At 53.1% G+C, this 27,845-nt stretch overlaps 2 protein-coding genes across 4 annotated transcripts; both read right to left on the bottom strand.

Annotated features, from left to right (window-relative positions):
• Window positions 1–358: 358 nt before the first annotated feature.
• MTFP1 (mitochondrial fission process 1) lies at window positions 359–3,959 on the bottom strand. The gene is made up of 4 exons (XM_061169762.1): window positions 3,698–3,959; window positions 2,799–2,926; window positions 2,193–2,425; window positions 359–993 (listed from the first exon to the last, which is right to left on the bottom strand). The coding sequence occupies exons 1-4, from the start codon at window positions 3,762–3,764 to the stop codon at window positions 921–923; spliced, it is 501 nt and encodes a 166-aa protein (XP_061025745.1). The 5' UTR covers window positions 3,765–3,959; the 3' UTR covers window positions 359–920.
• Window positions 3,960–5,600: 1,641 nt separating this feature from the next.
• On the bottom strand, window positions 5,601–25,465 carry SEC14L2 (SEC14 like lipid binding 2). Of its 3 annotated transcripts, XM_061170385.1 has the most exons (13): window positions 25,337–25,409; window positions 24,657–24,965; window positions 23,137–23,212; window positions 18,030–18,073; window positions 17,568–17,627; window positions 17,146–17,334; window positions 16,012–16,107; window positions 15,783–15,843; window positions 15,304–15,387; window positions 12,076–12,182; window positions 11,854–11,993; window positions 11,537–11,706; window positions 5,601–6,742 (listed from the first exon to the last, which is right to left on the bottom strand). In XM_061170385.1, exons 4-13 carry the CDS (start codon window positions 18,039–18,041, stop codon window positions 6,612–6,614), a joined length of 1,050 nt encoding a protein of 349 aa, XP_061026368.1. In that variant the 5' UTR covers window positions 18,042–18,073; window positions 23,137–23,212; window positions 24,657–24,965; window positions 25,337–25,409; the 3' UTR covers window positions 5,601–6,611. The 3 variants fall into 3 exon arrangements, with proteins under 3 accessions (XP_061026368.1, XP_061026366.1, XP_061026367.1); XM_061170383.1 differs by lacking the exon at window positions 24,657–24,965 and having other exon boundaries at window positions 25,337–25,465; XM_061170384.1 differs by lacking the exons at window positions 17,568–17,627; window positions 24,657–24,965 and having other exon boundaries at window positions 25,337–25,465.
• Between the last annotated feature and the right edge of the window lie 2,380 nt (window positions 25,466–27,845).

Below are 27,845 nucleotides of genomic sequence, written 5' to 3'. Positions count from 1 at the left end.
GGAGGCTCCCAAGCCAGCTCTAGGGAGTCAGAGGCTACCTTGAGGGGGTGAACTAAGGGAAGAGTGGGCTGTAGTCAGGCTCAGGTGGTATCTGCCCAACAGGATCCCCTCCCAGCGGTATATTTTAGGAGGCCTGCAGAAAGAGGGCAATGCCTACCCCAAAGGAGCCTGGCAGCACCACGGTGGAATCCCAGGCACCTGCAGGGGGGCATTGATGGGCGGGGAGGTACCAGACAGGCCCAGTGCTAGCCATTGTGAGTGATGCATTGCCAGAGACATCGGCCTCCACCTCTGAGGGCCCCCAGCCCTGCTCCCCATCACCACATCCCTGCTTATCCCCAATAGAAAAGGAGAAAACTCAACTTCTTGAGGATTTATTGGACCGGGGGCTGTGCTGCCTTCCAGCCAGGCCCCAGCAGCCCCTCCATCAGGAAGGGGCTGCCAGAGAATCAGTCCTCAGGGTCCCCACTAGTGTACTCCTGTGTTTCTCCAAGTGCCTGCTGCTCCTCCGTCAGCCACACTGCCATGGGGTGACCTGGCCAAGCCGTTGGGAATCCTGTAGGTCCCCAGCTTGCCAAGTGATCTTGGCCATATTCCTTGCCTTGTCTGGGCCTTAGTCTCCTTACCCTCCATGGGAGTATGTTATTGTCCTGTCAAAAGACAGGGCTGGGCACATGCACAGTCCAGTCCGGCTCAGTATCACAGATTCCATGGAAGCAGAGGGGGTTCAGGTCCTGTCTGTGAGTCACTGCAGCTGCTGCTCTGAGGTCTTTGTCTCTCAGTTTCCGTTCAGCTTAAACCCATTCAGGTGCCAGGGCCTTGGATCCCAGAGAGCTAGGCATCCGCAACCCCTGGCAGGAGGAGGGAGTTGGAACAGAGCAGGGAGTGGGCCAACCCACAGGCCAGGTACTGGGGTGGGGTCAGGAGGAACTGGGCTTCTCCACAGAGGGGTAGAGCTTGCGCAGGCTGGAGTCCAGGAGGAAGTCCACTGACCTGTGGGGCAATGGAGGGTCATGAGCAGGCAACCAAGGGGTGCTAATGGGGGAATGGGAGGCAGGAGGTCAGGGCTAGGAAAGGGACTCCTGGATGCAGGACACAAGTGCCATCCTGGTGTCAGCCATCACCCTCTCTTTATTCAGTTGGGAAAACTGAGGCACAGAGAGGGTAAAAGACTCACACAGGACCTCAAGGTCAGCTATGTTCCTGAGGGGAAAGACTCCTCCTCCCACTCTATGTTCATCTAGTTGGGTTGGCCCCATCTCTGGTTCTAAGGGAAGGCACATGACCCAAGCCGGGCCAGTCGGAAAAGGGAAACTGGCTCAGGGATGGGCACCCAGTTCAGTATGAACCAATGACAGCCTTCCTTGGGATTTTTGCTGTCATTATTAAGAAGCTTCCTATGGGGGGACTTCTCTGGCAGTCCAATGATTAAGACTTCACCTTCCAATGCAGGGGATGCAGGTTTGATCCCTGATCAGGGAGCTAAGATCCCACATGCCTCGTGGCCAAAAACCAAAACATAAAAAACATAAAACAGAAGCAATATTGTAACAAATTCAATAAAGACTTTAAAAATGGTCCACATCAAAAAAAATTTAAAAAAAAAAGAAGCTTCCTACGGGGCTTGCTAAGCTGGGAGGAGGGGAGCTGGGAGCTGCTGGGAGCCATCTCTGTTCCCATGAAGGGAAAGTGACTGAAGCCAACACGGGGTGGGGCGGGGAGAAGGCCAGCAGAGAGACCCAGACCCCTAATAACATCAGTTGAGCGCTTGGATCCAGTCATGCCTCCAAGTAGCATAACTCTGGACTTTTCAGTTATGTGAAACAATCAATTCCTATTTTACTTAACCCAGTTTCACTTGGGCTTCTGTCACCAAAACTTCTCAAAACCCATCCCTTCCAGGGTGCACCTGTTCCTGCCTACCTCTGGTTGTTTTCTAACACTGAGTTTTCTTTCTGGGAATTTACTTGTCCTGTGTCCCATACTCTCATGGCACCTCCTACCTTTATAGCCAAAGTACATGCCAGATCATATGACAAGGGCCTAGACTGTTCTTTCTACCTCAGGAGCCCCAAGTGCCAGCCCTGCCTCCGCTACAACTGTTCTGTGAAAAGTGGATACACCCCCACACCTCTCAAAGGTTATCCCTGCCTGTAGGGTGGATGATCCCTGGGGCTGGGAGGAGCACCTACCTGTCGATGGGGTGGATGATGATGGGGATGGCCAGTAGCCCCAGTGCGGTGGTGGTCCACTTGCGGACAGCCAGAGGCCAGCGGGTAGCAGTGCCCAGGATATAGAGAGAGGCAGCACACACACGGTTGATAGTGAAGCCTGGGATGGCCACAGAGGCCAGAGACTGCCACACGAAGGTGTCCACCATGGCCACGGTCACCCTGGTGCTGCGGCCTGCCTCAGGGCTCGGCACCTGGCAAGCACAAGAGACATTTAATCCAGCAGAGGCAGAGGCGGGAAACCCTGCGGACAAGGGGCATGAGGCTGGACCAGGGAGAGGGAAGTGAAGGGGGTTGGGGACAGAGCCACGCTAGTGTTGGGTTCTGGGCTCCACCAATTCAGGGCTGAGGGTGGACTCACTCATATCCAGGACTAGGATATAGACTACGTCACCTGCGCTGGGGACAGGGTGCACTATGCTACAAACGGTACCGGGGTATGGAGTCCACCCGGCCAGGTTGTAGGGATCGGACTGTCCCAGAGGGACTTAACCACATGCAAGGCTGTGGACTGACCACAAGGGGAGTGGACGGGGGTGGGGGGTTGAGGAGCAGGTTAACACTCACGTCTCTCGCTTTCTTGCCCTTGTCAATGGCATCAGCCAGCACGTAGGAGCTGGACACACCGTAGCTCAGCCACACGACAGCTGCAGGCACCAGCGAGCGGAAGGCCTCCCCCACCTCATTGGCGTAGCCTGGTGGGGAGGGGATATTTAATTCCTGAGCCTTTGGGTTGTTTCACAAGGGAGCACTGGAGTGAGCTGGTTCTTATCTCAGTCTGCTGAGCAGTAGCTGGGTGACCTTAGACAAGTGATTTTACCCCTCTGAGCCTCAGTTTCCCAGCCTATAAAATGGCACTCATGATGCCCACCCCAACTCTCCCCTTGTGGAAGAGCTGAGTGCAGACACCTTTCTCATCACTCACTTGCCTTCACAGCCTGGGTTCTAGAAGCATCTGAGCTGATGGGTGAACAGGCAGTGAGAGAGACTAAGGGCAGCCCCACTGACCAGGGGCTCACCATATGCCAGGCCTTTATGTACTTTATCTCATTCTACCCTTACAATTACCACCCAATGAGAGAGACCCTGTGTTCATCCCTTTTTGCTGAGGAGGAAACAGGCTCAGAGCCAGTGAGGAGCCAAGATGGGAGTCCAGATGCCCTGACTCCACAGCCTGTGCCAGGCATGCCAGAGAAGGCGATCCGATCACCCGGGTCCATCCTCCTAGCTGAGCTGCAGCTTCCACCTGGGCATCTGATCAGCAGAAACCCCGAGGGCAGGGCTGGGAATACCAGAGCTGTGTGACCTTGAGCAAGTTCAGAACCCTCTCTGAGCCCAGTCTCTTCCCTGGCTAAATGAGAACTAAGATCCTCCCACCTTCTCCAGGTCCCTGACAGGCGTCTGGCAACCCCTGCTTCCCCAGACACGTGGTGTAGGGGTCGCTGTCCCCCTCGCCCCGCGCTCACCCAGGTACCGCACCCACGTGTCCCGGAAAAGGTCGCGCTCGGCCCCCCGCGGGGGCGGCTCGGACATGGCGCTTCCTCCTTGGCCTCAGTCGCTGCAGCGTGTACTACCGCCTCGGCTTCCACCAGCACTCCCGTTCGCAGCGGCGGGACGGGCCGAGCCGAAGGTCCCCAACTGAAGCACAGGTCACATAGTCCCCGCCAGCAGGGAGCGTCTGCAAATTCCCCCCGCGCACCGGAGCCCCTCTCCCAGGTTTGAGTTTTACAGCTTAATTTTCCTCACGTTTTCTCTGGAGTCGAGCGGTTGGCGCGATCCTCTTCCAGCACTGGCTGTAGTGTTGGAACCAAAGAGACGGAGGTTCAAATACGGGATGCTACACTTATTGGCTCTGTGACCTCGGGCAAGAGCCTGTAACTTCTCTGTGCCTCACTTTATTCATTTGTTAATTGGGGAACAGGACAGGTTCAATCCTGGGACGGTTTCGAGGATTAATTATACAGTCGTCATTTATTGAGTTTACTACCGGCCAGACCATTGGCTAAAGACTCTAGATGGATTACTTCTTTAAACCCTCCCACCAGCCTGGGACACCGCCCCCCCCTCCCCGTTTTACCGATGAGTAATAGAGACACAGGAAAAATATTAATAGGTCACTTTCCCAGGACATATAAACCGCTGAGTAGTGAAGCCGGCATTGACTCCAGGCAGTGCAGCTCCAGTTCCCATGCTCCTAAGGTGAGCTGAGTAAATGAGGCTGGGGGAGCGAATGGTGAGAACCCTGGTGATGTGGATGCTTGGACTCTTAAGAGTCCCTACACCATCCTCATCTATCAAGCACTGGAGTCTAACTGGACCGAGCCTCTTCGGGGCAGGAACACGAATGAACGAATGAGGCCAGGGAAACAGGGTTGGGGTACAAGACTTCAGGGAAATGAGCAGAACAGAATGAGAGGACGTGGGGTTATTGATTAATGAAGAGGAAACTCTTCCCCTGCTGCACCTCAGTTTACCCATGTGAGGAGTAAGTGCACTTCACTAAAGCTCTGTGAATCCTTTGGGGGTACCAGCGAGCAAAGGCCCAGCCTTTAAAGACAGGCAGTCCTGGGTTCAAATGCCAGTTGTGCCGCCTATGAACGGTCAGCCACGTCTGTAAGAAATAAGAGTAGCCAACATTTTCTGTAAGAAATAAGAGTAGCCAACATTTACTGAGCGTACACTTGTACCAGGCTTTCTAAGCGCTCTGCGTGTATTATTTCCTTGAATCCTTGTAATAAGGCGATAAGCACAGGGCTGTTGCCTGGTACCCAGGAGACGCTCATTAAAGAATTAGCTTTATTATCATCAAGTAAAGGTCACAGCCTCCCTGTTGAGGTCCCTGGTTTCAGCCCTGGGAGTCTTCATCATTGTAGGATCGTGTAGGGCAGCCAGGTCAGCTGTGATCTCGCAGAAAGCTGGGATCGCGACTCAAAGTGATTCTCAACCCCGGAAACACTGGCAGTGCCTGCACGGAATTAGGAGACGGTCCCTAACGCCACGTGATCGTCGCTTCTCCGTCACCCTCCCAATCCAGGCCCACCGCAGGCGCCGCGCGCGCTCGCCAGACCCGCACTAGTTGGCGCGCTCAGAGAAGCCCGAGTTGGGCGGGGCCTCCGTCCTGATCGTGAAGGTGGTCAGGTGCACCCTTAGTGCCCTTAGCAAAGATGGCGGAAGATAGCCCACCGGCTGGGCCAACCAGGGGGCGAGCAGGCCGTCGGGACTCCGTCAGCGCACGGAAGGAGACAAGCAGATGGCTTCTGCGCATGCGCTCCGCTTATTGGCGGGGAGAAGCTGGCACCCCGAGGCGGAAGTTTGCCTGTGTGAGGAACTGTGAGGAGTGAGGCGGAGAGTACTGACTTCCACGCCCTGCGCGCTGAACGTTCTTTATTCATTGGTTACTTTTCCTAACAGAGCGCTGTAAACCAAGGTCGGGATATCCTCCTGGGGGGTCTGGCTGGGACCCATGCGGCCTCGGGGCCTCCTGTCAGTGCCAGCCTTGCCCCTGACTCCTGCTCCCTCAGCTTGGCCAGACCATCTCCCCAGGATGGGTCAGGGCCTGGGTTTCTGAGGGGTGGAAGCTTCAGGACTCACACCCACCGCCAGCCTCCCTGGCCCTTCACGGAGCTGGGATCCCTGGAGGTAACTTCTCTGTGCTTTGTTTGCACTGAAGGACAGTGGCTGGGTACCAAAGCTCACTGTCCCAGGAAGCTCTGAGTCATTTACAATCATTAGTAATTAAAGAGGTAGCCAGTGGGACCCAGGAATTGGTGGATTCCTAGAGGTGAGGGAGAGGCCTGCCTGTCTACCCTTGAAACGGAAGACCTATGCTGACTCGGGCCCCCTCCCGAGACCTGGGAAAAGCCAAAAGATCCTAGCCTCGGTAGAAAGTTCAGAAGAGCCTCAGACCCACACCGTTACCTCTAGCAACCGGCTACCTTGCTACTCCTCATTATGATCTAGACTTACATGTTCATTTGGGAGCAAGTTCCTCCCCTGCAGCTAGCTTCCCTGAAGTGTTAGGTCTCAATCTCTCCCCTTTTTCCTAATTTCCTCCCTGCCACCCCATGGTACCCCTCTTCCTGTCTCATCTGTCACTGGACAGGTGAAGTTGGCACAGCTTTTAAGACAGATGCTATCACGGTGCCCAGCCCCTGGGGACTTCTTAGTAATTTGAGAGGCAAGGAGGCCCACTCCATCTAGTCTCCCTCTTCCTAATTCTGAAATGAAGGCTCCCCAGATCCAGCCCCGAGGTCCTTCTTCTAGCCCAGTTTCTTTGGGCATCAGAGTGCTGGGAAAATGACTGCTACAAGGGATAGAAACTGACAGGGAGAAACTGACAGGGAGATGCTGAGGGAGCCAGGCCTGCTGTGGGAGGAGGTGTTACTTTGGGGTGACTGCCCCCAGCTGTTTCATCTTCTCTTCTGAGGCTTTGTCTGGAAGCAGGACCTCCACGGTGAAACTGACCTTCTTTGCATGAATGAAGCTGTAGGTGTTGTCAAACCGCAGGACATCTGAGGGGAGGGAAAAAAACAGACATTCAGGCAATTCTGACAAAGAGCTTAGAGACAGTGATTTTGGTTGACTGAGCAAGGCAGTGTGGTAGGTAATGAGGATGAAGGTAACATGAGCAATGGTCCTTCACCTTCTGAAACCTAGTCTAGCTGAGTTACAAGATGTTCATGAAGAGAAAAATATATAAGACAGAACATGCCAAGTGCCAGATGAGTGGCAGAGACAGTCACGTCTGTAACAGCTTGGAAGGAGGGGGCCCTGTAGACTGAAATCATGTGAAAGGCTTTTTAAAGGAGTTAGAGCTTGAACTGGGTCTTGAAAGGAGGGAGTAGAATTAGTTGCAGCAGTAGTTATTATAATAATAATAATAATAATGGTAACAATGGCTATTTATGTGACTCAATACTGGGATGGCAATCTATATATATTATTCACAATAACTCTTGAGTTCAGCATTAGTATTGTGTTATATAAAAAGAAAGTCACTGTGTCACACAGTGAGGAAGGGATGGAGCTGGAATTTCCCTCTGGCCTGCACTGCTGCCTGACTTGGGCCCTAGAAAGCCTAATCCTGTTCAGTTTCTGACAAAAGGTAAAATATGCAAACTTTTTGAACCAGAAACTTATCCCACAGAAAGATAAATAGACAAAGATGCTCAATGCACCCCTATTTGTAGTAATAAAAGATGAGGAAAACTAAAATGTTCAAAGAAGAATTGCTTTAAAAGTTTTTATTGAAATACTATTCTGTATAAAAAGAAAGAGGTGAGCTTCATAGAAGTGACTGGGGAAACTAGTGACAATATATCCTTAGGCTAAAAAGAGCAAGTTGCAGAACAATTTGTAAACCATTTCTAACATTTTTGTTAATATATGTAAAAAAATTTTTTTTGGCTTTGTTACTTGGTCTACCTACATTGACAAGTTTTACAATTTCAAAATTCCTTCAAATATACACTGAATAACAGATATAATGCCTATGAATGTATATGGGTGGGCACATGTCCTGTATATTATGGAAACACATAATGCTTCTAAAGGGATGGAAAATATTTGGTAGGATAATACACAAGATCTGTTAGTGGTTTCCTCTGGGGAGAGAAAATGGGCATGCAGTTGGCAGAAAAGGCTTCCAACCCTTGGCCAAGGAACAGACTGCTTTTAATCTAACCCTTCTTTTTTTGAGAAGTTTTTCCATTCCAGTCAAACACCCCTTCCAAAGAACAGAGTGGGAAAACAAAAACACTAGCTCTGCCCCTTCCCTATCCTGGTCTTCTCTAACTTTTCCCGGCCAAAAAAACCCTGTGCATTTAATCCTGAGATTTAATCTTTCCCCTTTTCTGCCCCTGGATAAAATGCATAGTTTTAGACTGAGGGTAGACACACCACTCACCCTTTTCTTCATGGTGTGAAGTGAGTAATTAGTCATTGATTTTCTCTCTGAGCCAGAGGTCTTTCAGGACCAATGGTGCCTCTGGAAAGAGGGAAGCTTCCTCTCTGACCTGGATGACAGAGCCTTAGCAACCAGTCAGTCATGCTAGAGAAGTCTTTGAGCTCCTTGGACCAAGCATCAGGATTGAGATGACTCTGCCTAGCATGACGTTCTGCCCTCAGAAACAAGGAAGGGGCTGTTGTGACGCCGAGGCCCGAGGGAAGTGGTTCATTTTGACACTAATCATGTACTCACAGACTTGTAGAGGCCCCAGAGATCCTCCAGGCTAGGGCTCCTTCACTTTTGTTGGGGAACTGACCCACCTGAGAATCTGATGAAAGCATACAATTTCAGATCCCATGGAGCCCATCATGGACCCTTTGGGGCAGTGGTTCCCAATGGGGAAGTTACCATTCTGAAGAGAGGAGGAGCTGGGGTAACTGTGCCCTCTCATTTATGTATTGAGAAAACATATATATTCTTAGTGTCCTTTTATTTCTCTTTTATATTCCAGATAGGAGAGTATATTGACTTTTTAATTATGTGTGTAGGTGGTTATAATATCTATGAATTTCATTTCAGAGTAGTAAAGGGGACATTAGACACCACTTATTATAAAAGGGAAGTGTTTGGTCTTTAAAGATTTAGAATCACTGCTCTGGGGAGTCATAGACCCCAGATTAAGATCTGCTCTAGCCTACTCCCCTCATTTTAAGGAAAAAGAGAGCAAAATCTAATTAGAGACACTCGGAGAGTTACTGGCAAAGCTGGAATCAGAAACCGGGTCTTCTGGTGCCTAGAGGGGCTGTTTAACCTTCCTACAGTGCTTCAGCTCTTCTAGACCACATTGCACGCTCCAGATCTTTTTTTCTGAATCTTTTTCTTTCCTAGAAGAGTACTCTACACTCAGGACCTCAGGAAATATTAGTTGGGAGAAAAAAAAGTGGAATCAGTTTAAACTTTGGTTCTCAGTAACTGAGTACGCTTGGGAAAGGACCAGAGCAGCCCAGGGAGGGTTAACGTGCTCTCAGCATTGGAAGCTGGCACAGAGTTTTAATTTCTCCACTGGGTGATTATGTCCCACTTTGCAGGGGGTCGCCTGGTTCTCCAAGTGCATCACCCGCCCACAGGTGAGCTTATAACCTAACACTGGGTTCTCACTGGGCTCAACTCTAACCTGAGCCATGGCCCAGGCAACAGCCGACCCCACCTGGTTGTCTTTATACCTGGGCAGGGGGCATGGATGCTGCGGCCTTTTCACCTCCTGAGAATGGACAATAAGTAGCTCCCAGTCAAGGCCCCACAGGCAGATAAACATTCCATCTGGGAATGTATCCAAGGGGAACTATAATTTGGGATTTGCAAACCTAAGCCTGATTATGTTAAAGGGTTCAATGGTACTACAGAGAGGTAGTGGGCAGTGCTGGAACACTGTTTGGGCTCTGCTACTGAGTTTGGGTAAATTACTTCCCAGGTCTGGGACCCCACTCTCTCCTCTGTCACATGATCATCTCTAGGGTAGTCTATGGTCACGAGATCCTGCACCGGGACCCTAGGATTCTCTCCTTTCTCCGTTTCTTGGTGTCTATGCGGGCTACACTGTGTGAGAGATAACATCCCCTCTCTATACCTCAGCTTCCCTATCCTTTAAAAGAGAAATTCAAGCTTATATGTACGAAATGCTTTATGCTCTGAGGATGACAGTGTCTAGGCTGGTGCTAAGCCTTGTTCTTGATGAAGCACACAGTATACCCCCTTCTCCCTCAGGACCCGGCAGCTCGCTAACAAGAATACTTCTCCTCCCTGGGGAGCCAGACCACAGAGTATATGTGAGGAGGGGGCGGTGGAGACTGAGGTTGCTTGGGCTGTGGGGGAGGACACAGGATCTGAGGCTGGGGCAATGGTGTGGACAAGTACAGAGGCCAAGACATCTGTGGGGCTAGTTCAGACTTCTGGCAGTGCTGCCATGGAAATAGGGCGCAGGGCTTCTCCCATCTCTGGCACTATCTCCCCAGTGGCCCTTCTCCCCCAGGTTTTGCCCTAATAATAATAATGGTGGCCACAGTGCGCTAAGTGCTGCGTGGCAGGCATTACGCTAAGTGCTGCACAGACCTGATCGCATTTCATCATCAGGTGTCCCTATGAGGTAGAGAATTTGATCCCCATTGTAGCAATCAGGAAACTGAAGCTCAGGGAGGCCAAGTCACTTGCCTAAGGACTAGTCAGTGGTCAAGTCCATCTCAGCTTGATGACAAAGCCCTTGCTGTCACTGATTTTCCATGCCTGGCCCCTTGGCTCAGACAGAGAGGAAACTGGAGATTTGATGGGGGTTTTGTGTGTGTGTGTATGTGATTTTTCTGCTTATAAATGTAGTACATGTTCTTTGTAACATAACCTGTATTTGCAGGGCCAGTATAAAGAAACGAAAGCCCTCTATAAGCTTCCTACCACCCCAGAGATAACCACCATTAGCGTTAGCAGAGTCCCGAGAATTCTTTTTTTTTTTTCTGATAGGTAAGAAGTGAATTTATTTAGAGAAACATACTCCACAGACGGAGTGGGGCCATCTCAGAAGGTGAAAGCGGCCAACCCCAGAATTCCGTTGACCTTTTTTAGCCAAAGTGAGTATATACCATATATGCTAAGTCTCATGCTTTATTTTTTTTTAACATGTATCAGACATCTTATATGTCAGTTTATTCTCTTTAATGCATATATTGTATTCCATTATATGGATGGACCATAATTTATTTAACAAGACCTTCTTAAGGCCATTTAGTTTATTGTCAGTTTCCCAAACTGCTAGGAACATCCATGTACCTATATCTTTGTGTCTTTGTGTAAATATTTCTGTACGATAAATTTCCAGTGGTAGAATTGCTGAGTCAAAGGGAATTTAATCGATATTGCAAAGCTAAGTGAGGTTAAACACCTTTTCAAATGCCTATTTGCCAGTCTTATTCCTCTTGGGTAAACTTCCTGTTCATGTTCTGTGGCCATTTTTTGATCAATTTGGAGATGAGTGAAGTTCAGCAGAGTCAAGGCTAGGTTTGTCAGCACTCTGCTCACCCTGTGATCCCTACACCTACGTAATGCGTTCTGCCTCTCTGATGTCTGGGGAAGGCGCATCCCCAGGAAATGTCTAATGGCAGTCACAGCCCCAGTTACACCTGGACCAGGTCACCTTGAGCCTGTCATCTCACCTCTCCAGGCCTAGGTTTCCTCACCTATGCAAGAGAGGTTGAAACTGATGGAGCTCCACTTCTAGTTCTAACAGTGTGAGACCTTAAATCCATGGAGAAAGAGGGACCTCCAAGGCAGACAGCTAGAGCAGGGGCTTCGAGCCAAGACAGGGACTTACAGATGCCAGGATCGCTGCAGGTGAGGGTCCCATCCTCAGGGACCAGGTGGGCATTGTACCTCTGGTTGGCCAGCACCTCTGTCATCTCCCCTGCCCTCTGCCGCTCCCCCATTTTGGTCTTCAGGAAAATCCCAAAACCGATGTCCGAACCATCCGACATGAACTGCCACCTGCAGGGGACACCCACCCACTTAGACATGATTCCGTGTGCATGTGCCCTCTCTGGGGTCCTGCCACCAGGGCTTCTCCCACCCCAGCCCACCCCCGGCACCTACGGCCAGAAGGCTCAGGTCTCCTGGAAGGGTCCAGAACCCTACCTGAGGACACAGCCTGGGAAGAGAATTTCATACTCCACTTGGTGGGAGGAGCCCCGGGAAATCTGCACACTGTGTTCGTACTGCTGTTTCACCTGGTCTCGCACGTAATACTTCTTGGGGATGTCACCCCCGTAGTTGATCTAGAAGCAGAGCACGGAGTGAGCTGGAATGTGCATTTGAGCCAGGCGTCCCTGGTCACCTCCGGCCCCTGGCAGCCCATACCTTGGATTTACACTTGGGGTCTCCATCAGGGTCAGTCACGGTGCCCCCATACTCCACAGGCAGCTGGTCAGGGCTGACATGTTTCAGTAAAACCTCCTTCCAGTTTGCTGGCAGGAGAGGGAAGGAAGGAGAAAAAAGGATCACCACTAGGCAGGATTTCATCACAGCCCTGGCAGTCTACACAAAAGAGGCAGAAAAAACCCGTCTGCCCCTGCACACAAAACACAGGCATTGGGAGCACAGGACGTGCGCACAGCTCTGCAGGGGGTTCAAGAGGAGCTGTCACCCAGATGACTGCCCTGTTCTGGACCAGGAAGCAGAATACAGAGGTCCTGTCCCCACTGCCTCTGGCCAGCGAAGTGACCTGAGGCAAATCACTTCATTCTGAGCCTAGTTCCTCCTGCCCTGCAAGGTTATGGTGGGAGTGAAGTGAAGTAAGTACTTGAGAGGGTGTTTGTTGTAAACTGTAGAATGCCCTACCTGTATGAGAGTGTATTATCACTCCCAGGAAGGAGATACAAATATTTGAAGTGCAAGCAGGAGGGAACAAAGAAAGGAGGGAAGGGCATTCCACGCAGAGGGAACAGCGCATGTGGCAGGCAGGAGGGCAGTCAACATGATCTGCCCTAGTTAGACTGAGCGTGAGGGCATGACCACTGTCACCTACTGTGCTCACTCGTGATTTATTGAATGAATGCATCACTGTAGACTGACCCCTTAAATGGGCTCCCTCGGCTTTACCCCAGCCACAGTTTCACTTCTGCTCTTGTTTTGTAGGCTATTTGGCTACCAGTGATTTGGCTCTTTTTTTTTTTTTTTTTTTTTAAATAACCAAGCCCTTTCCTGACTAGGAGAATTTGCCTCAAGTGCAACCAAGGCTGAGATCCACTTCTCTGCCAGATTCCTAAACAAGTATCAGCCAAGGACAATATTTTGATACTGGAAACCTTTCCGTGCTGATGAGAGAGACCAGATATAGGGAGCAGCTCCAGGTCACAGGGTACCACCCAGCATCCTCTGTGGCTGGAGCTGCCTGTAAACCCACAGGGATGGTCCAGGGTCTCCCAGCCTTCAGATTTCTAGGGACTTGAGACCATGCAACTCCAGGGGTGCTTTAATCTGTGCTGAGTACCAGTGACCAGCCCAGGGTGAATTTCTCCCCTCCTCTATTGAAGATCCTATACCTTCCCAGCCCGAGGCGGGTTTGGTTGAAAGGGTTTCAGGTGTGGGTGGGGGAACTGACTGAACCTCCTCTGCAGCCCCGCTGCCAGGAAACCGAACTGGCTCATGCTCATGGTGGGTGGCAGCCACAGAAAAGCAAAAATCATTAGAGCCTTTTCCTCAGACTTTGTGTTTCTTCACCCAGTTCAGCTGGAGGGTTGGAATAAGGCCAGAAGGATCCTTCCCATCTCACAGAGAGGAACTGAGGCTACAAGGACAGAATTTGTTGCACTAGAGCCAGGACCAGCACCCAGAAGTCCTGTGCTTTCCAGACTGCTTTGCACCACACCCAGGCTCAGCACACATTTGGAAAACCTCCACTTTCAATGTGGTGCCTGAAGGTGAACATTCCGAAACCTTCAGAATTCCCTACCCCCAGTTCAACTCCACAGGTGGCATTAAGCCGTCCACGAGCCAGTCCCAATCTACCTTTCTAGGCTTTTCTCCCACCACTCCACATCACGCTCCAGCCAAACTCGACTCTTGCCTGTCCCTGGCTGGCTTGATTCCCATGGGTCTTCCTTGCTGGCTTCCCCTTGTCCCCTGATGTTCTCCTGCTGCCCTGCCTATCCAGTGTCCGTCTGCCCGCTTCCCCGCCAACCTCGCAATCGCTTCTCCACTCCCTGGTGGGCTCCTCTTTCTCTGCATGCCCTTGAGCCTGGATATTCCCCAGGCTTCAGCCTCTGTTCTGTGGGCAGTCTTACCTCCTCTCAAGGTTTTAGGTGCTGCCTCTATCTAAAACTCCAAATCTCCAGACTGGAGTTTGCCCCTAAGCTTCAGGCCCAGGCATCCCCAACATGTGTACATCTCACAGACTCCCAGAACTCAACTTCAAGCCTTTCCTTCTGATTGTATTATTCCCCAGTGGAACTAACTGCATCAGAGTGACTGCAATGCTATCACTCATGCCAGACACCAGGGAGCCATTCTAGATTTCTCTTCCTCCCTTCCTACATCCAGTCAATTGAGTTCTGCTGTTCCACTTCCTACGGAAGTCTGAAATCCACCCTCTCCTCTCCGTCCCTACAGCCCCCGCCCTGGCTCAGGCTTGCAACACCTGGTGCGCGGGCTGTGGCCGCGGTGTACAAACTGGTATCTGTCCTGAGAATCAGATCCTGGTACCCCACCCCCTGCCCTGGCTCAGGAACTCCTCTCTGGTGCCCAGTGGCCTGTAGTCGTGTCCCAGCTTCCCGACACAGTGCCCTGGATTCTCTGCGACCCAGCTCCCGGCACCCGGCTCCCTCTCCACATCCTCTCTTGCACACCCTGTCGTGCGCCCTCTTCAGCTGCCCGTGCCATGGTGTGTAAGGTCTTTGCTCAGTGTTCTTCTTTCTGCCCAGCAGCTTCCTGCCTTGCTTCACCTGGCTACCCTACTCATTCCATAGCTTGCAGCTGAGGGAGGCATCACCCCCTCCCCAGGCTAGGCGGGGTGAGGGCCCCTGCTCAGTGTTCCCATGGGCTTTTCCTTTTACATGTAACTCCTCTCTTTTACATGTAACATCTCGCGCTGATATACATCTGTTTGTGTCTCCCTTCTCCGAGAGGCCACAAGCTCTTCAAGGGACTCTGTCTTACCTTTGTGGCCTTGACACCTACCTAGTCCAGGGCCGGGCACACAGCAGGTAACCCATCCAATGAAGCCATGCGTACTCGCCCTCAACTGAAAGCAACCTCTGCTCCTGTGACCTCCCTTCTCTGCCGCATCTAGTGCCTTTTCTAGTTTGTGTCCTAGCTTTCTCTTAAAGGTCTCCTGTTTCACTGCAAGCTCATTGAGGACAAGGACTGGCATTCCATTCATCTTTGAATTTCTCCAGAGTGTCTGAGAGAAAGAGTTCTTAGGAAAACAGACAGGAAGCCCCTTGCTCTGGCCCAGCCTGCTCCTGGGTCCCACTGCTCCCAAACCAGCAGAGGGAGCCTTTGCCCTGGCAGCTCTGGCCGCACCTCTAACGCCATCCCCAGCAGGGCTGCAGCCGTGCCATGGAGTGGAGGAGGGTCTGGGCTACTCACCCCCCAGGACCATGATCTTCTTACGAGTGTCCTCACTCAGGAAGGGTTTGATGAGGTTATAGGCCACAGGAAACAGCTTGGGGGCTGGAACAGAGACCAGGCCACGTGAGGCCGGGAGCAGTCCCCACTCTGTCCCTAACAGTGTCCGCCGTAGCTCCCAGTGTCTGGCCACGCACTCCCTGGTGCTGTGGAGCCCACACAGGCAGCCCTATGTGAGGCTCGGCTTTCCTGTCTGTACGGGGGGATGGTCTTCCTTTCTCCCGGGGCTGGGTGGCTCGAAGGAAGTAACGAATACTAAAAGCTTTGTGAATTATAAAGCGGTCTGCGTACATCAGGGGTCGGTCTTCTGAACAGGTCCTAAGACCGCACCCTCCACCCCCGACTTCGGCTCACTCTATTTCACTCTCCTTAATCTGTCCCAGTAATATTTTCGGCCCCTCTTTCCCATTGGGCTTCATCACAGGTAGATGCCAACTTACCTTTAATAACAAAAAGACGCTTCAGTGTTTCGGGGTAATTTTCCTCAAACATGCAGAGAAACTGTGGAAAGAATCCAGCGGGCTCAGGACTCTGTGCCAGGGAGGGAGGCCCTGCTTCCTCTGGCTTCCCCCACCCCACAGAGCCTCCTAGCAGATGGACCCACCCTCCCAACCCACCCCCCGACCCTCACCTCTCACCCTCCCACCACCCCCCAGCCCTGGCCTTCACCTCTCCATAGGCCTCCACAGCTGGCTTCCAGAGATGTTTGAGGCCAAGCCCCTCACAGTCATAAATCAGGGTGATGGTCTCTATCTTCTTCCCCGTCTGCAGGGGACAGAGGAACAGAAAGTCACATCAGGCTGCCCCCCACACAACACACACACAGAAGCCCACCCCGGTTCAGGGAAAATGCTGATTGTACCCTGTGCCCATACTGCAACCAGATCCGGCAGGGCCGTACCTGGGGTTTTCCAAATCGAGGTAATTACCCCAGGCCGGAATTGTGGCCTAGACAAGTCACCCTTCCCGTTTAGATCTCCATGTTCTCATCCAGTAGACAACTGGGTGAACTTAGATTACATCTGAAGTTGCTTCTGTTCTGCAGTTTGACCTGGTGGCCCCCCTCGGCCTCTGCACCCCGTGCAGCCACTCATCTTGCAGGCACAGATGCTCTCTGTCCAATCTAAGCCCTTAAGGTGCATCTCTAACACTTCTCTGCGTGCCCAGCCCCACAGGGCCTCTGCGCACACTAGGTTCTCAGTGATGTGGATGACACTGTTGAAATGTCCCCAAACGTATCACATGGTCTCACTGGATCTTTACGACTGCTGAGGAGGAGGGCAGGGGAGAGGACCATGGCAGCTCCGCCTTGCTCTTCAGTCTTTTTCCAGTAAGAGAATCAGCTGTCCTTAGCTTTGTCTGAATTCAGAGTTAGGGAAGCACAGAATCTGAGCTCACTGACACCAGCGGCACCCAAATACTTGTCCAAGGATAGGGTGGTCCCTGACAAGGATTCCTCTGGTGCCCAGATAACAGAAGAAAAGTAATGATAACGTAGCACGTTTTCTATGAAGCTAAACCTTACTCAATTAAAGGACGGCCCTTTATTCTGAGACAATGCCGTCCCTATAGTTTGGCGGGTTAATTATGGCAATTATAGCTGGTTAGTGTTTTCTAAGTCCTTATTGGAAAAATAAAAATTCGGTAACATAGATCAGTCCCTAAAACTTTGCAATTTCACCGGTCTATGAAATCTAAACGTCGGGGCCTAAAGCTGCCCTTAAAGCCACGTGTGACACCCACACTTCTGCGTGACCGCCTCCACCGGGCGTAACTCCTCTTCAGCCGTGCTGGTCCCCTCACCTTTTCGGTCTGGCAGGCGCACTCCCGCAGAAGCAGCTCGCAGTCCCGCATCTTGGTCTTGACCAAGTCCTGTTTGGTGGCTGAGAGGAGCAGACCCTTGGCATCCAGAGGTCCAATGATGTCGTACCAGATGGGGCAGCCATCCAGGTCATAGCCACACATGCCCCCTGAGAGATACTGTTGGACCACCTGGGCCCAGACAGAGATGGGGGCGCCTGGTCAGCAGGCCCCGGGCGGCCACACCTTCCCGGTGTCCAGGGCCTTCCTCTGGGTTCATCCGCCCCTGGGTGCCAATGGATACTCATTCAATGACTTGGCATTGTCAGACCTTTCCTCTGAGGGTCCCAGTCCCATAGACCCAGGATACAAATCGTGGGTCTAACAGACCTCACGTGGTGTGGGGCGGGATAATCTGTTCTCACCTCTGGAGGCTGCCAGCTCATGATGTTGTCAATGTCCTTTTGCTTTCGGACCTCCACATGCTGCAAACACACGAGGGCTTTAAAAAAGCGGGATGGGGAGGGGGTGGTCCTTAACAGGCATCTAGCAATGGGTGATAGCACGAACAGACCACCGGACCACAGGTAAGTCACGAGAAGGCAACCAGCAGGAATGGAAAAGAAGGAAGTGCCTGTTTCAGAGGTCTCAGCAGAACAGATTATAATTCTTGGCTGGCCCAGAACTATGAAAGCTCTGTTTCCAGGGAAGGGAATGCACTTTGTCTTGGAGGATAAGGCAGTACGGGTCGGCTAATACTCAGATATGTCACATAAGCCACAGGCGGTGATCGGGGTGGGAGGGGGTGGACAGAAGTCCAAGCACGGCGTGATTCTGATGGGCAGGAATGGAGGCAACAGTGGGCTTTGGAGCCAAATGGGTCTCACCTTCCGGAGCATGGCCTCAGACTTCTGCAGGTCGAAGCTTCTTGCTGTAACAGGGAAACATGGTCAGGGTTAGGATAGCAGCCTGGGCGCCAAGAATGGGAAGATTTCCCTGCTCCTGTGCTGGAACGCCCGCTGACTCTCAGATCACCCCACATATAGAAGCTAATGTGAGGACATTCACTGCTTCTAGAGCACCACAGCCCCTGGGCTTGTGGGGAGAGCAGGTCAAGCTTCAGGGAAGGTGGGGGCAGCATCGCAAGTTCAGGGTCAAAAGAGTTTTACCCTAGTGGATGCAATCAGGTGAAGGGTCTTTTTTTTTTTTTTCAAAAGATCTTTTTTTTTTTTAAATTTATTTTATTTATTATTTACTTTTGGCTGTGTTGGGTCTTCGTTGCTGCGCGCAGGCTTTTCTCTAGTTGCAGCGAGCGGGGGCTACTCTTCGTTGCGGTGCGCGGGCTTCTCACTGCGATGGTTTCCCTTGTTGCGGAGCACGGGCTCTAGGTGCGTGGGCTTCAGTAGTTGTGGCACACGGGCTCAGTAGTTGTGGCTCGCGGGCTCTAGAGCGCAGGCTCAGTAGTTGTGGCACACGGGCCTAGTTGCTCTGTGGCATGTGGGATCTTCCCGGACCAGGGCTCGAACCCGTGTCCCCTGCGTTGGCAGGCAGATTCGCAACCACTGCGCCACCAGGGAAGCCCGGGTGAAGGGTCTTATCTCCTGTCAGGGAAAGCGAACCCTGGACCCCCTTATCATTTACCCTTCTCCTTCCACAAAGTTAATCTCCTCCACGGTCTACATCCAGTCCTGAGAGCTTGACCTGTGGTTCAAAGATGAATACAGCTGCCGCATAATCTGGGGCAGGACTGGCAGAATGTTCCAGTAGGATGGAGGGGAGATGAGCCTCCAGTCAACCTTGCCATGTCCTCAAAGGACCCATGCATACCCCAGGGGGACACAGAAGGCCCTCCTCCTCCCAGGGTTCCCAGAAAGTTTCAGAATTAGAGTTCACCTGGCTCAACTCTACTTCATGTACAAACCCTGACATGCTGTCCTGCTCAAGCTTGAACACAATGACCTCCCTGCCCCCCAAGGCCATCTGCTCCCAAACAATCCAAGCTGCCATTTGCACACAGCCCTCACTGTTGTACTGAGCAGAGACCCTCTACAGAGACATTCAGAGAGGAGGGGCGGGGTTGCTTCCTCAGCCACGTGACCACCTTTCCAATACTGGCAAATTCTGTGCTGCCACCCTGAGTGCTCCCTGCTATCATGCTGCCCGTCCATGGATCCTTTAACCATCCTTCAAAGCTTGGTTTCAAGTCCATCAACTTCTCTTTGGATGTTTTCCAGTTTGCCAGTGCCCCTCTTGAAGTGTGTGGTCCAGAGCACAGGTGTTGCCTACCCTTCTCTGATTAAGCCTAAGAACTTTCTCGGCAACAGGCCAGGCCCTTAACTCAGGCGAAGCTTACAGTCAACTGAAACCCCCAAATCCTTTTCACCTGTGCTGCTTATGAAGCCTCTACCCCATAGGTTGAGAGGTGGTTTTCTGGATCTATCCCTATCAGATTTCATCTTGTTATGGCCAGCTGCATTTCATCTTTTTTTTTTTTTTTTTTAATTTTTGGCTGCGTTGGGTCTTTGTTGCTGCAGGCAGGCTTTTCTCTGGTTGCAGCGAGCAGGGACTACTCTTCGTTGTGGTGTGCAGGCTTCTCATTGCGGTGGCTTCTCTTGTTGTGGAGCACGGGCTCTAGGCACACGGGCTTCAGTAGTTGTGGCACACGGGCTCAGTAGTTGTGGCTCACGGGCTCTAGAGCGCAGGCTCAGTAGTTGTGGTGCACGGGCTTAGTTGCTCCACGGCATGTGGGATCTTCCCGGACCAGGGCTCGAACCCGTGTCCCCTGCATTGGCAGGCAGATTCTTAACAACTGCGCCACCAGGGAAGCCCCTGCATTTCATCTTTTAAAGAGTTTCTGAGATCCAGATTCTGACCAATTTTGCCATTTGACCTATGAACTGTCCCTCCCAGCTGTATGTCCTCTGTGGGTCTGATTGACATCCAGATCTGCTGACAGCCCTGGAACCTGGGCCAGACAGGCTGCCCTCTGGACTGTCACCGGCCCCTTAATCACTGCTCTTTGGGAGTGGCCGAGCACATTCCCTAACTCTGCTGCCCTGAAATGCAGTCCACTCTCTTGCACCCAAGGATGCGACAAGAGATTTGACCAATGCCATACTCTGTCATGTGTGCTAGACACACGTTTGCAGAAATGAGCAGCCTTCCCTCTTGGGAAGTTCCTTCTCATGGTCACCCTTCACATGCCATTGTAGCATCAGGGGGCAGCTTTCAGAGAAATATAATCTGGGTTTGCATCTCAGCCCTTCCACCTTCTTCCTGTTTGACCTTGGACAAGATACTGCACATCTCTGGCCGAATCATCCAGTGAGCTAGAAACACTTGGAAGATGCCATGTGATGCATGGCACCATGCTATCATGATGGGGGAGCCCAGCTGGACCTGAAAGTGGGAATCCTCCATGGGAGGGACACACCCAACTGTGAGGAGAGTCATCTTCCTTGGGAACAGGAGTGGTGGTGAACTTCGGGCCCCCTTATCTCAGGGAGGCTCTCCAGTTAACCTTTAGCTGCTGGGGTCCAACATCCAGGGTCTTTTAGGGCCCTCCCCGAGTTGCCATTGCCCCTGGCAGTACAGGCCTGATGCCTCCCCAGGCCTGCTGGGTCAGGTCTCTCCAGGGCTCCTGCCACCCTGGTCAGGGGCAGCTCAAAGCATGGCTTAGGGCACTGCCAGAGAGGCCGGCCTGGGAGCAAGCTGTCCTGGGTTCTTATTTGATCTCTTCCTGTCCTGGAAAACAAGGAGCTCTGCCGGGCTCACAGGTTTCCTACACCTCCTCGTTTTATCTTGCCATCTGAGCCCCCTCGCTGGGGTGCCCAGAGCTCAGGCCCACTCGGGGAGAGGCAGTGATTTGTGTGCCTGCTCTCGGGCCTGGGGGCCAGCAGAAAGCCAAGCCCATGTCGGGGGAAGGGAGAAAGGGAGGAACCCAGAGCTCACTCACACCTAGATTGGACAAAGACATTCGGCTGGCATGTGCCTTGCAAATGTTTCCTTTAGATGAAAAGGAGAAAAAGAAAAGGTTTCTCTAAAAAAAAAAAAAAAAAAAAAAGGGGAATTCCCTGGTGGTCCAGTGGTTAGGACTGCCGAGGGCCCAGGTTCAATCTCTGGTCAGGGAACTAAAATCCCGCAAGCTGCGTGGCGCGGCAAAAACAGAAAAGAAAAGCAAAGCAAGGTGACAAAAACCCCAATTGAAATTCACAGTAGAGTCTGACCAGGCCTGAGCTCCTGCCCAGGGAAATGTGAGGCACAAATAAAGTGCAGAGGAGATACTTCCTCGGTTTGAAGAGGCAGAGCTTGGTTTCAGGAGGCAGCTGTGGCTTACTGGAGAGGACGCTGGCCTGGGAATCAGGGGCCCTAGGTTTCTGCCCTGATTCCCCTTCGCATTAGCTGTGTGCCCTCAGCTAAGTGCCCTCTCCTCTCTGAGCCTCAGTTTTCTCATCTGGCAAATGAGGATAACTGCACTCTTCTATATTCCTGCAAAGAGAGGGGTTATCCCAGGACTGGGGAGTTGGGGTGCCTGGGAAACCAGGGCCCCAGGCCAGCCTTCTCTCAGATAAAAAGAGAGCTGTGAAGCTGTTCAATTCAACAGCTCTCTGAAACCACACTTCCCCCACCTCACAGTAGCTGGGTAGTTTGTTTGATCATCTTGCAGCTGGCCCTTTAATGCAGCGCTGTCTGCCCACTCTCCCCACCCGCCCCCTTCTAGCTACAACCCTTCAGCAAAGGCTGGGCCAAGATGTCCTCCAGCTCTGGAATGACTCCACTGCCGCCCCTTCGCTGCCTCTCCACCCTCTCTGAGTGAGTGGGGTGGGGGGAGTTCACAGCGTTTTAGGGGGAAAAGGGCAAGTGGCACTTTCAGAGGCACACAGGGCCTGCTCTGGGTGGCCTGCTAGCTAGCAGCCTCTCAAGAGTGTGCCAGCTCTATTCGGTTTCTGGACAGAAAAGGAAAATACGTCTCTTCCCCTGGCCCAAGACTCGCAGGGTATACATGTGTGTGTCTGTGTCTATAAATAAGTAATCGGCCATGACTTATACTTTAATATTTTGGGCTCTGATTCTGTTATCACGATTTAATCTCTGCTAATCTAACACAGAGGAATTTTCTCTATTATTTCTATGTCTGGCAATAAAGTTTCTACAAAGCCAAAAAAAAAGTGTGTCACAAGAACCAGAGAGGGTGGCACATGACTTGAATCACAGGAGAGGAGAAGAAAGAAAAGAACGGAAGGATTTCAGGAGTTGGAGCATGGGGTTGAGTCTGACCCTGATGCTAGTAGAAACGTGTACACTGCATCACCACGGGCATAGCACTGTCATGTCCCATCTTACCATAGGCAGGGCACCCTGTCTCATCCTGCTCTCCCAGAGAGGAGCCTCGGACAGATGTTCACCCCTGGACCAGGTACCAGAGCCAGGCCAGGGCAGAGCTGGAATAGATCTCAGGGCCCTGGAGCCAGATGGTGGCTTGAGGAGAGTTTTGTTAACCTAGGTCAGGCTGAACCCCACCCCCCGTGTTCCCCGTGCACTCTGCCCCTCCTTCAAGCTGCCACAGAGAGGGCCAGTCTCTCCCACGGGCCAAGACTCTGGTTCTAAACTTGGCTCTGCCTCCAACTTCCCACAAGCTTGGGGCCTTTCTTGGCTTTTCCTCAACCTGTTTCCCCACATCCATCGGCAGAGTAGATTCATCGAGTGGATGGAAAGGGCACCGGGCTGGGAGTCAGCTGACCTGGCTCTAGTCCTCTCCCTGCCTGCAATTCAACACTGTGCGACTTGGGGCAAGTTACTTCACCTCTCTGAGCCTCAGTGTCGTTATCTATCCAACAGGAGGGTTGAGGTTATATCATTGCCAAGAACGCTTTTGGTTCTGAAGGTTGAATACTCCAGATTCTGAGATTGCCTGGGGCAGGGTTTCCAGAGGGTGCTATTCTGTTCCCCAGCCCAAGCCCCTGCCCCAGCCTCCCGTAGCCTCTCTTTCCTCACCTCGGAGCCAGCGCAGGAGAAAATAGTCATCTGGATTCGGCAGAGTGGGCAGCACATCCTGGACGTTCTCCCGAAACTGTAGGGAGAGGCAGCTGGGTGAGTAGCAGGTCCCACCCTGACCGCCCTCTGCCCGGGACTCTCCATAGAGGTTTTTGCTGGACCCCTGCTCGACACGGGTCAACTCTGCAGACACTGGCTGAGCACCTGGGCAGCATGGGACACTCTGTTGGTCATGCTGGTGGGAGCTGAGTAGCAGGAGGAGGTGAGAAGGGAGTAAGACACTGCCCCTGCCTGGCTGTGTGCACTTACATGCTCCAGTGTGATGGCTGGGCAGAACTGCCCCCAGCTAACCGCCACAGTAGACACTCTGGGGTGTGCCACAGTAAAAGCATCAGTTTACCAAGCATTCCTCGTGTGCCCAGCACCGACCTCGGTGCTTATTCATTCTTCTAGAGGTATTACTGCTCCCATTTTACAGATGAAGTAATTAGAGCTCAGAGAGGCCAAGTAACATGCCCAAGGTCGACAGCTAGTCATCAGCAGAGCTGGGATGCAAACCCCGGTCTGTCCCAGGCCAGAGCATGCACTCTTTCCACCATGGCCTGTCCCCTCAGTAATGGAATGGTGAGCAATGTGTCCAGGGAGCAGAGGGAAGGAAGAGTTTGATGCTGACTGGGGCCAGGAAGAGGGTGGTCTCAAACTACTTCATATAAAAAATGACATTTGAGCTGGGCTTGAAGGACTCCAAAGGCAGCAGGAGGAGGAAGGAGGGCAATCCAGGTGGAGGGAACAGTTCCAGCCAGAAGCCATGAAGGGGGAAAGTGTAGGGAGTGCCAAACAAGAGAGCTGGACGTGACCCCAAGGATGGCCACACCCCCTCCAACTGCTCATTACCCTGTAGGTGAGCATGCCCCCACGTGCTGTGCTGTCCCCAAGCCTCCTGCTCCCAGCCACTCACCTTTCCCTAGTCACTGACCTACAGGGCAGCCACAGAGAGGACCAATGAGGACCCGCCACCTCTGCCCCTTGCTTAGGTCAGCCAGGGTCTCAAACCATCCCATCCCCCAAACAGCTCCCAGACCCCCAGGGAGACTGGCATGAAGCCACCCCTTACCAAGGACACTACCCAGCCTCTGATATCTAGTTTAATCACCACCTAATCCCTTCTCTGCCTGACTTCCCCTGCAGGTCAGCAGTAAAATCTGAAACCTCCCTACCCGGCCTCCCTGGGATGGGGAGGCCCAGCCTGGGGCAAGGCCTCCATGGGACTGGAGCCTCTGCCCCACTACCATGGCAGAAGACACCTGCCACCTGCCCCCTCCACCACTTTCTCAGCAATGGAAAACTGCTGTGGAGCCTCCAGACCTTAAGACTGGACCCAAACAGCTCCAGCTCCAAGAACAGCCAACCTTCCCTCTCTCCCCAAGGGCAGCAGGGGAGATCCAGCTGGTGGGAGAGGGTCCGGCTCTGGAACTGTTGCCCCCTCCTCTGCCCAGGCGCCGAGGCAAAGCCAGGCTTACCTCCTTGCCTTCTGAAGAGCATCAGCCCAAGTCCCCAGCCCGGGAGGGGCCTGGGTTGCAGGACGGGGTGGGGGGCTGGTCTCAGCTCAAACTAGCCCCAACCCAGTCAGTCACCGGTAGGATCCTAGGCTTTGCACTTGAAGCTGCTCCTTTCCACATCATCTGGTCCAACCTCCTCAATTCCTTTCCTCAAGGAGCGAACAGAGAAGGACCGGTTTTGCCCAAGGTCGCAGAGAGACTTGGTGCCAGAGCAGGAGCCATCCAAGTCTCCTAAGAAGCCCTCCGGCCCTTTCCATCGTGCCACTGCCCCTGCAAGAGGAAAACCTCCCGGAAATGGGAGGAAACCTAGGGCCCTGCCCCTGCCCCTGCCCCCAGGGCCCGGCTGCCAGTCCCGAGAATGAACGTTGCCTTTGTGCCCTCAGCTGCCTCCGTGGGCTTCCAAGCAACCACTTCTTCCCAGGTGGCAGCGCCAAGGGCTCGCTCGCGGCTGGGGCCGGGACGGCCAAACTTCCCCGGGGTCCCCTCGGCGGACGGAGGGGAGCGAGGGAGGCGGCGGCCGCGGACCTCTCGGTGCGGTGGCTGCCGCTCCTTCCGCCGCCCGCCGCGGACCCGCGCTCGCCCCCCACCCAGCCCCTTCCCAGCCGGCTGCCTCCAGAGGATAGGCCGGGGTGAGGGCTCACCTTGGCCAGTGCCTCCTTCTGCCTGGGGCTCAGATCGCCGACTCTGCCGCTCATCGTGGCCCAGGCTCCGGGCGCGGCGGTTGCGGCAGCAGATAGAGCACGGACTCCTTCTCCGCCGCGGGAGTAAAGTCCCAGCCTTTTGCCGGGGCCGCGGTTGGCAGCCAAGCCCCGCCTCTTAAAGGATCCCAAGGGGCGGAGTACGGAGAGATGCGCTGGGCGCAGGAGCGTCTGACGCGGGTACCCTCCGCCCTCCTGAAGCGGAGACCTGAGCAGGAGGCGAGCCCGAGTGCCCACGCGGGCCGAGGCCGGTAGACATGAGAAGGACAGGAAGTCTGGGTTCCAGTCCCCAATTTACCCTTAGCTCACACTGTGACCTTGGAGGAGACACCTGAACTCTCTAGGCCTTAGTGTCCCCAACTAGGTGCTATCTAATGAGCTCTTCTAAGATCAGGTCCCCACGGTGAAGGACATCTCCCTCCAATACGGGAGGGAGCTTGACTGAAGCCTCTGTAGGGGACCACGTCCCCTAAGTCTAGCCATCGCCCTGCCTCCAGGACAGTGGCCTTGGCCGTTTCTCTCTGGGGCCCCTGCCCTCCTCCTGTCCTGCCATGGATTTTGGACCACTGCTGCAAACCCAGTTTGGGGCCTTTCAGTGTTAACAGCCTTTCCCCTCCCCCTTCGGGGCAGGCAGGCTGAGGGGGGGGGGGGTAAGGAAGCCCAGACCCCATCTCCCCACCCACAGCCCTGTCCTCTGCTTCTGATCTTCGCAGCTCTCTGAGAGGCTCATAAGGTGCTGGCACCCTGAGCTGGCATGGAGGATTGCTTCCTCTCTGGGAATCAGAAGACCTGGGTTTGAATCCTAAATCTTCCCGTTGTTTTTATGAGACTTCAGGGAGCAACTTCACCTCTCTGAATCCAAGCTTCTTCATTCACTAAATGGATTTGGATGATCTGGACCTTGAGTCAGCATGGGAGGATAAAGCAAGCTAATGTACATAGCTTGCCCTGCACTCAGGGCAGTGCCTAGCACAGGGTTCCCCTATGTGACCACTCCTTTGTCCACTCTGCAGAGCTTCCCTTTGCTGCCTGCCTGGCCAGGCTTCGGCCTCAGGGTGGAGATGCAGGGTGGACGTGGAGGAAGCCACAGTGAAAGCGATGGCCCAAAGAAAGCGGGCCTTCTATCAGCTTATCTGCTTCCCCCTGCTCACACCCAGGGGCCGGAGCTGTGGGTTCCCATGTAGCTAGCTGCAAGTCTGATTTGCAGGACAGATGCCATCTGACTATCCTGCCATGCCCCATCCCCATACAATGAAGCCATTTCCTACTTTCTGAGCTCACCAGCCCTCCCTCTCTGTCTGGGTTCCTCCCTCCCCTACTCTAATCCTATCTCCAGGGTAGCAGCTGGTCACATGCCTTGGCCATTCTTTCCTCCTACTGCGTGCCAGGCCCTAGGCGCTGTTCTGGGGATCCCGAAATGAGTCGGATGCCATCCTGCACTCCCAAAGGTAAGACACAGGCACCATCAACTAGAATACAAGGACGAGATAAATGTGCCAAAGAGAGCCGGCAAGTACCTGGGAGCTTAAGGGGGGAGAATTTGCTTTGGGTTGGAATAATCCTAGAAGGCTTCATGGAGGGAGTAACATTGGACTGGGCCCTAAAAATCTGGGATGGGAAGGAAATGGAAAGGAGATTCATTCATTCCATGCTGGCACAATGGCACGAGCAAAGTTCTGGTGGTAGGTAGGAAGCATGGCTACAACCAGAGAGGAGGGGAGAGAAGGATTGAGCCAGGAGGACCAGCAGGACCTTGACGTGGCCCTGCTTAGGAGCATCTGCCCTGCTAGACCAGGAGGTCCTTGGGCACAGGACCCTGTTTACTCACCCCTGAATCCCCACAAGCCCCTCCCCCCGGCACAGCATCCTGCACTCAGGGGCTGCTCAATAAATGAATGCCGAATGAATGAATGAATGCAAGAAACACTCCCGTAGGCACAGAGCTAGGTCCTGGGGGAGCCCTGGGAAAGAGACTCAAACATAGATCATTCAGGGATCAAGCAGCTCACCTCACTTAACAGTCGTGGAAACAGGCCCAAAGAGGCCATGGCCTGCCCAAAGTCGTTAGTGGCGTGACAGATGTAGAGAGCTTCGCGGGGTGCCTGGCCCGTGGAAGGTGCTGAGTCGCGCCCTCCTCTTACTGCCTGGAATTCATGCAGAGCAAGGCCTAGGAGCCTGTGAGCATCACACCTCCTAGAGCAAAACCCCTGCCACCTCTGTACTCTGCACTCCAGGAGAGTGGAAAGCAGACCGTCCCTGGCTCTCTGGGTTAGAAGGCAGAGGCAGGCTACAGCAGGCCCATTAAAGACACTTGGGAGGACTTCGCTCTGCACCTGGCGAGGCCTCCACCATGGAGGTCTGCAGCCAGGCACAGAGTGAGGGTCTTGGGTCCAGCCTGGTGTCTGAGAGGCCCCAACTCCCACCCCTGTGAAGCATTTTCAGGCAGTCCTAG

Source organism: Eubalaena glacialis, chromosome 15 (genome assembly GCF_028564815.1).
Source record: "Eubalaena glacialis isolate mEubGla1 chromosome 15, mEubGla1.1.hap2.+ XY, whole genome shotgun sequence".
Lineage (NCBI taxonomy): Eukaryota > Metazoa > Chordata > Mammalia > Artiodactyla > Balaenidae > Eubalaena > Eubalaena glacialis.
This window is presented reverse-complemented; position numbering and strand designations above follow the sequence as displayed.

What these genes read in the sequence shown, in the direction of transcription:
- MTFP1 (XM_061169762.1), bottom strand. Translation starts at nt 3,764, where the DNA reads ATGTCCGAGCCGCCCCCGCGGGGGGCCGAGCGCGACCTTTTCCGGGAC. An exon ending in CACGTGGGTGCGGTACCTGG is followed by an intron (nt 2,927 to 3,697) that starts GTGAGCGCGGGG and finishes CCTCCCCACCAG; the next exon opens with GCTACGCCAATGAGGTGGGG. An exon ending in AGGGCAAGAAAGCGAGAGAC is followed by an intron (nt 2,426 to 2,798) that starts GTGAGTGTTAAC and finishes TGTGCTTGCCAG; the next exon opens with GTGCCGAGCCCTGAGGCAGG.
- SEC14L2 (XM_061170383.1), bottom strand. Translation starts at nt 25,390, where the DNA reads ATGAGCGGCAGAGTCGGCGATCTGAGCCCCAGGCAGAAGGAGGCACTG. An exon ending in CTGAGGCCATGCTCCGGAAG is followed by an intron (nt 17,628 to 18,029) that starts GTGAGACCCATT and finishes GTGTGTTTGCAG; the next exon opens with CATGTGGAGGTCCGAAAGCA. An exon ending in CTGTGGAGGCCTATGGAGAG is followed by an intron (nt 15,844 to 16,011) that starts GTGAAGGCCAGG and finishes TTCTTTCCACAG; the next exon opens with TTTCTCTGCATGTTTGAGGA.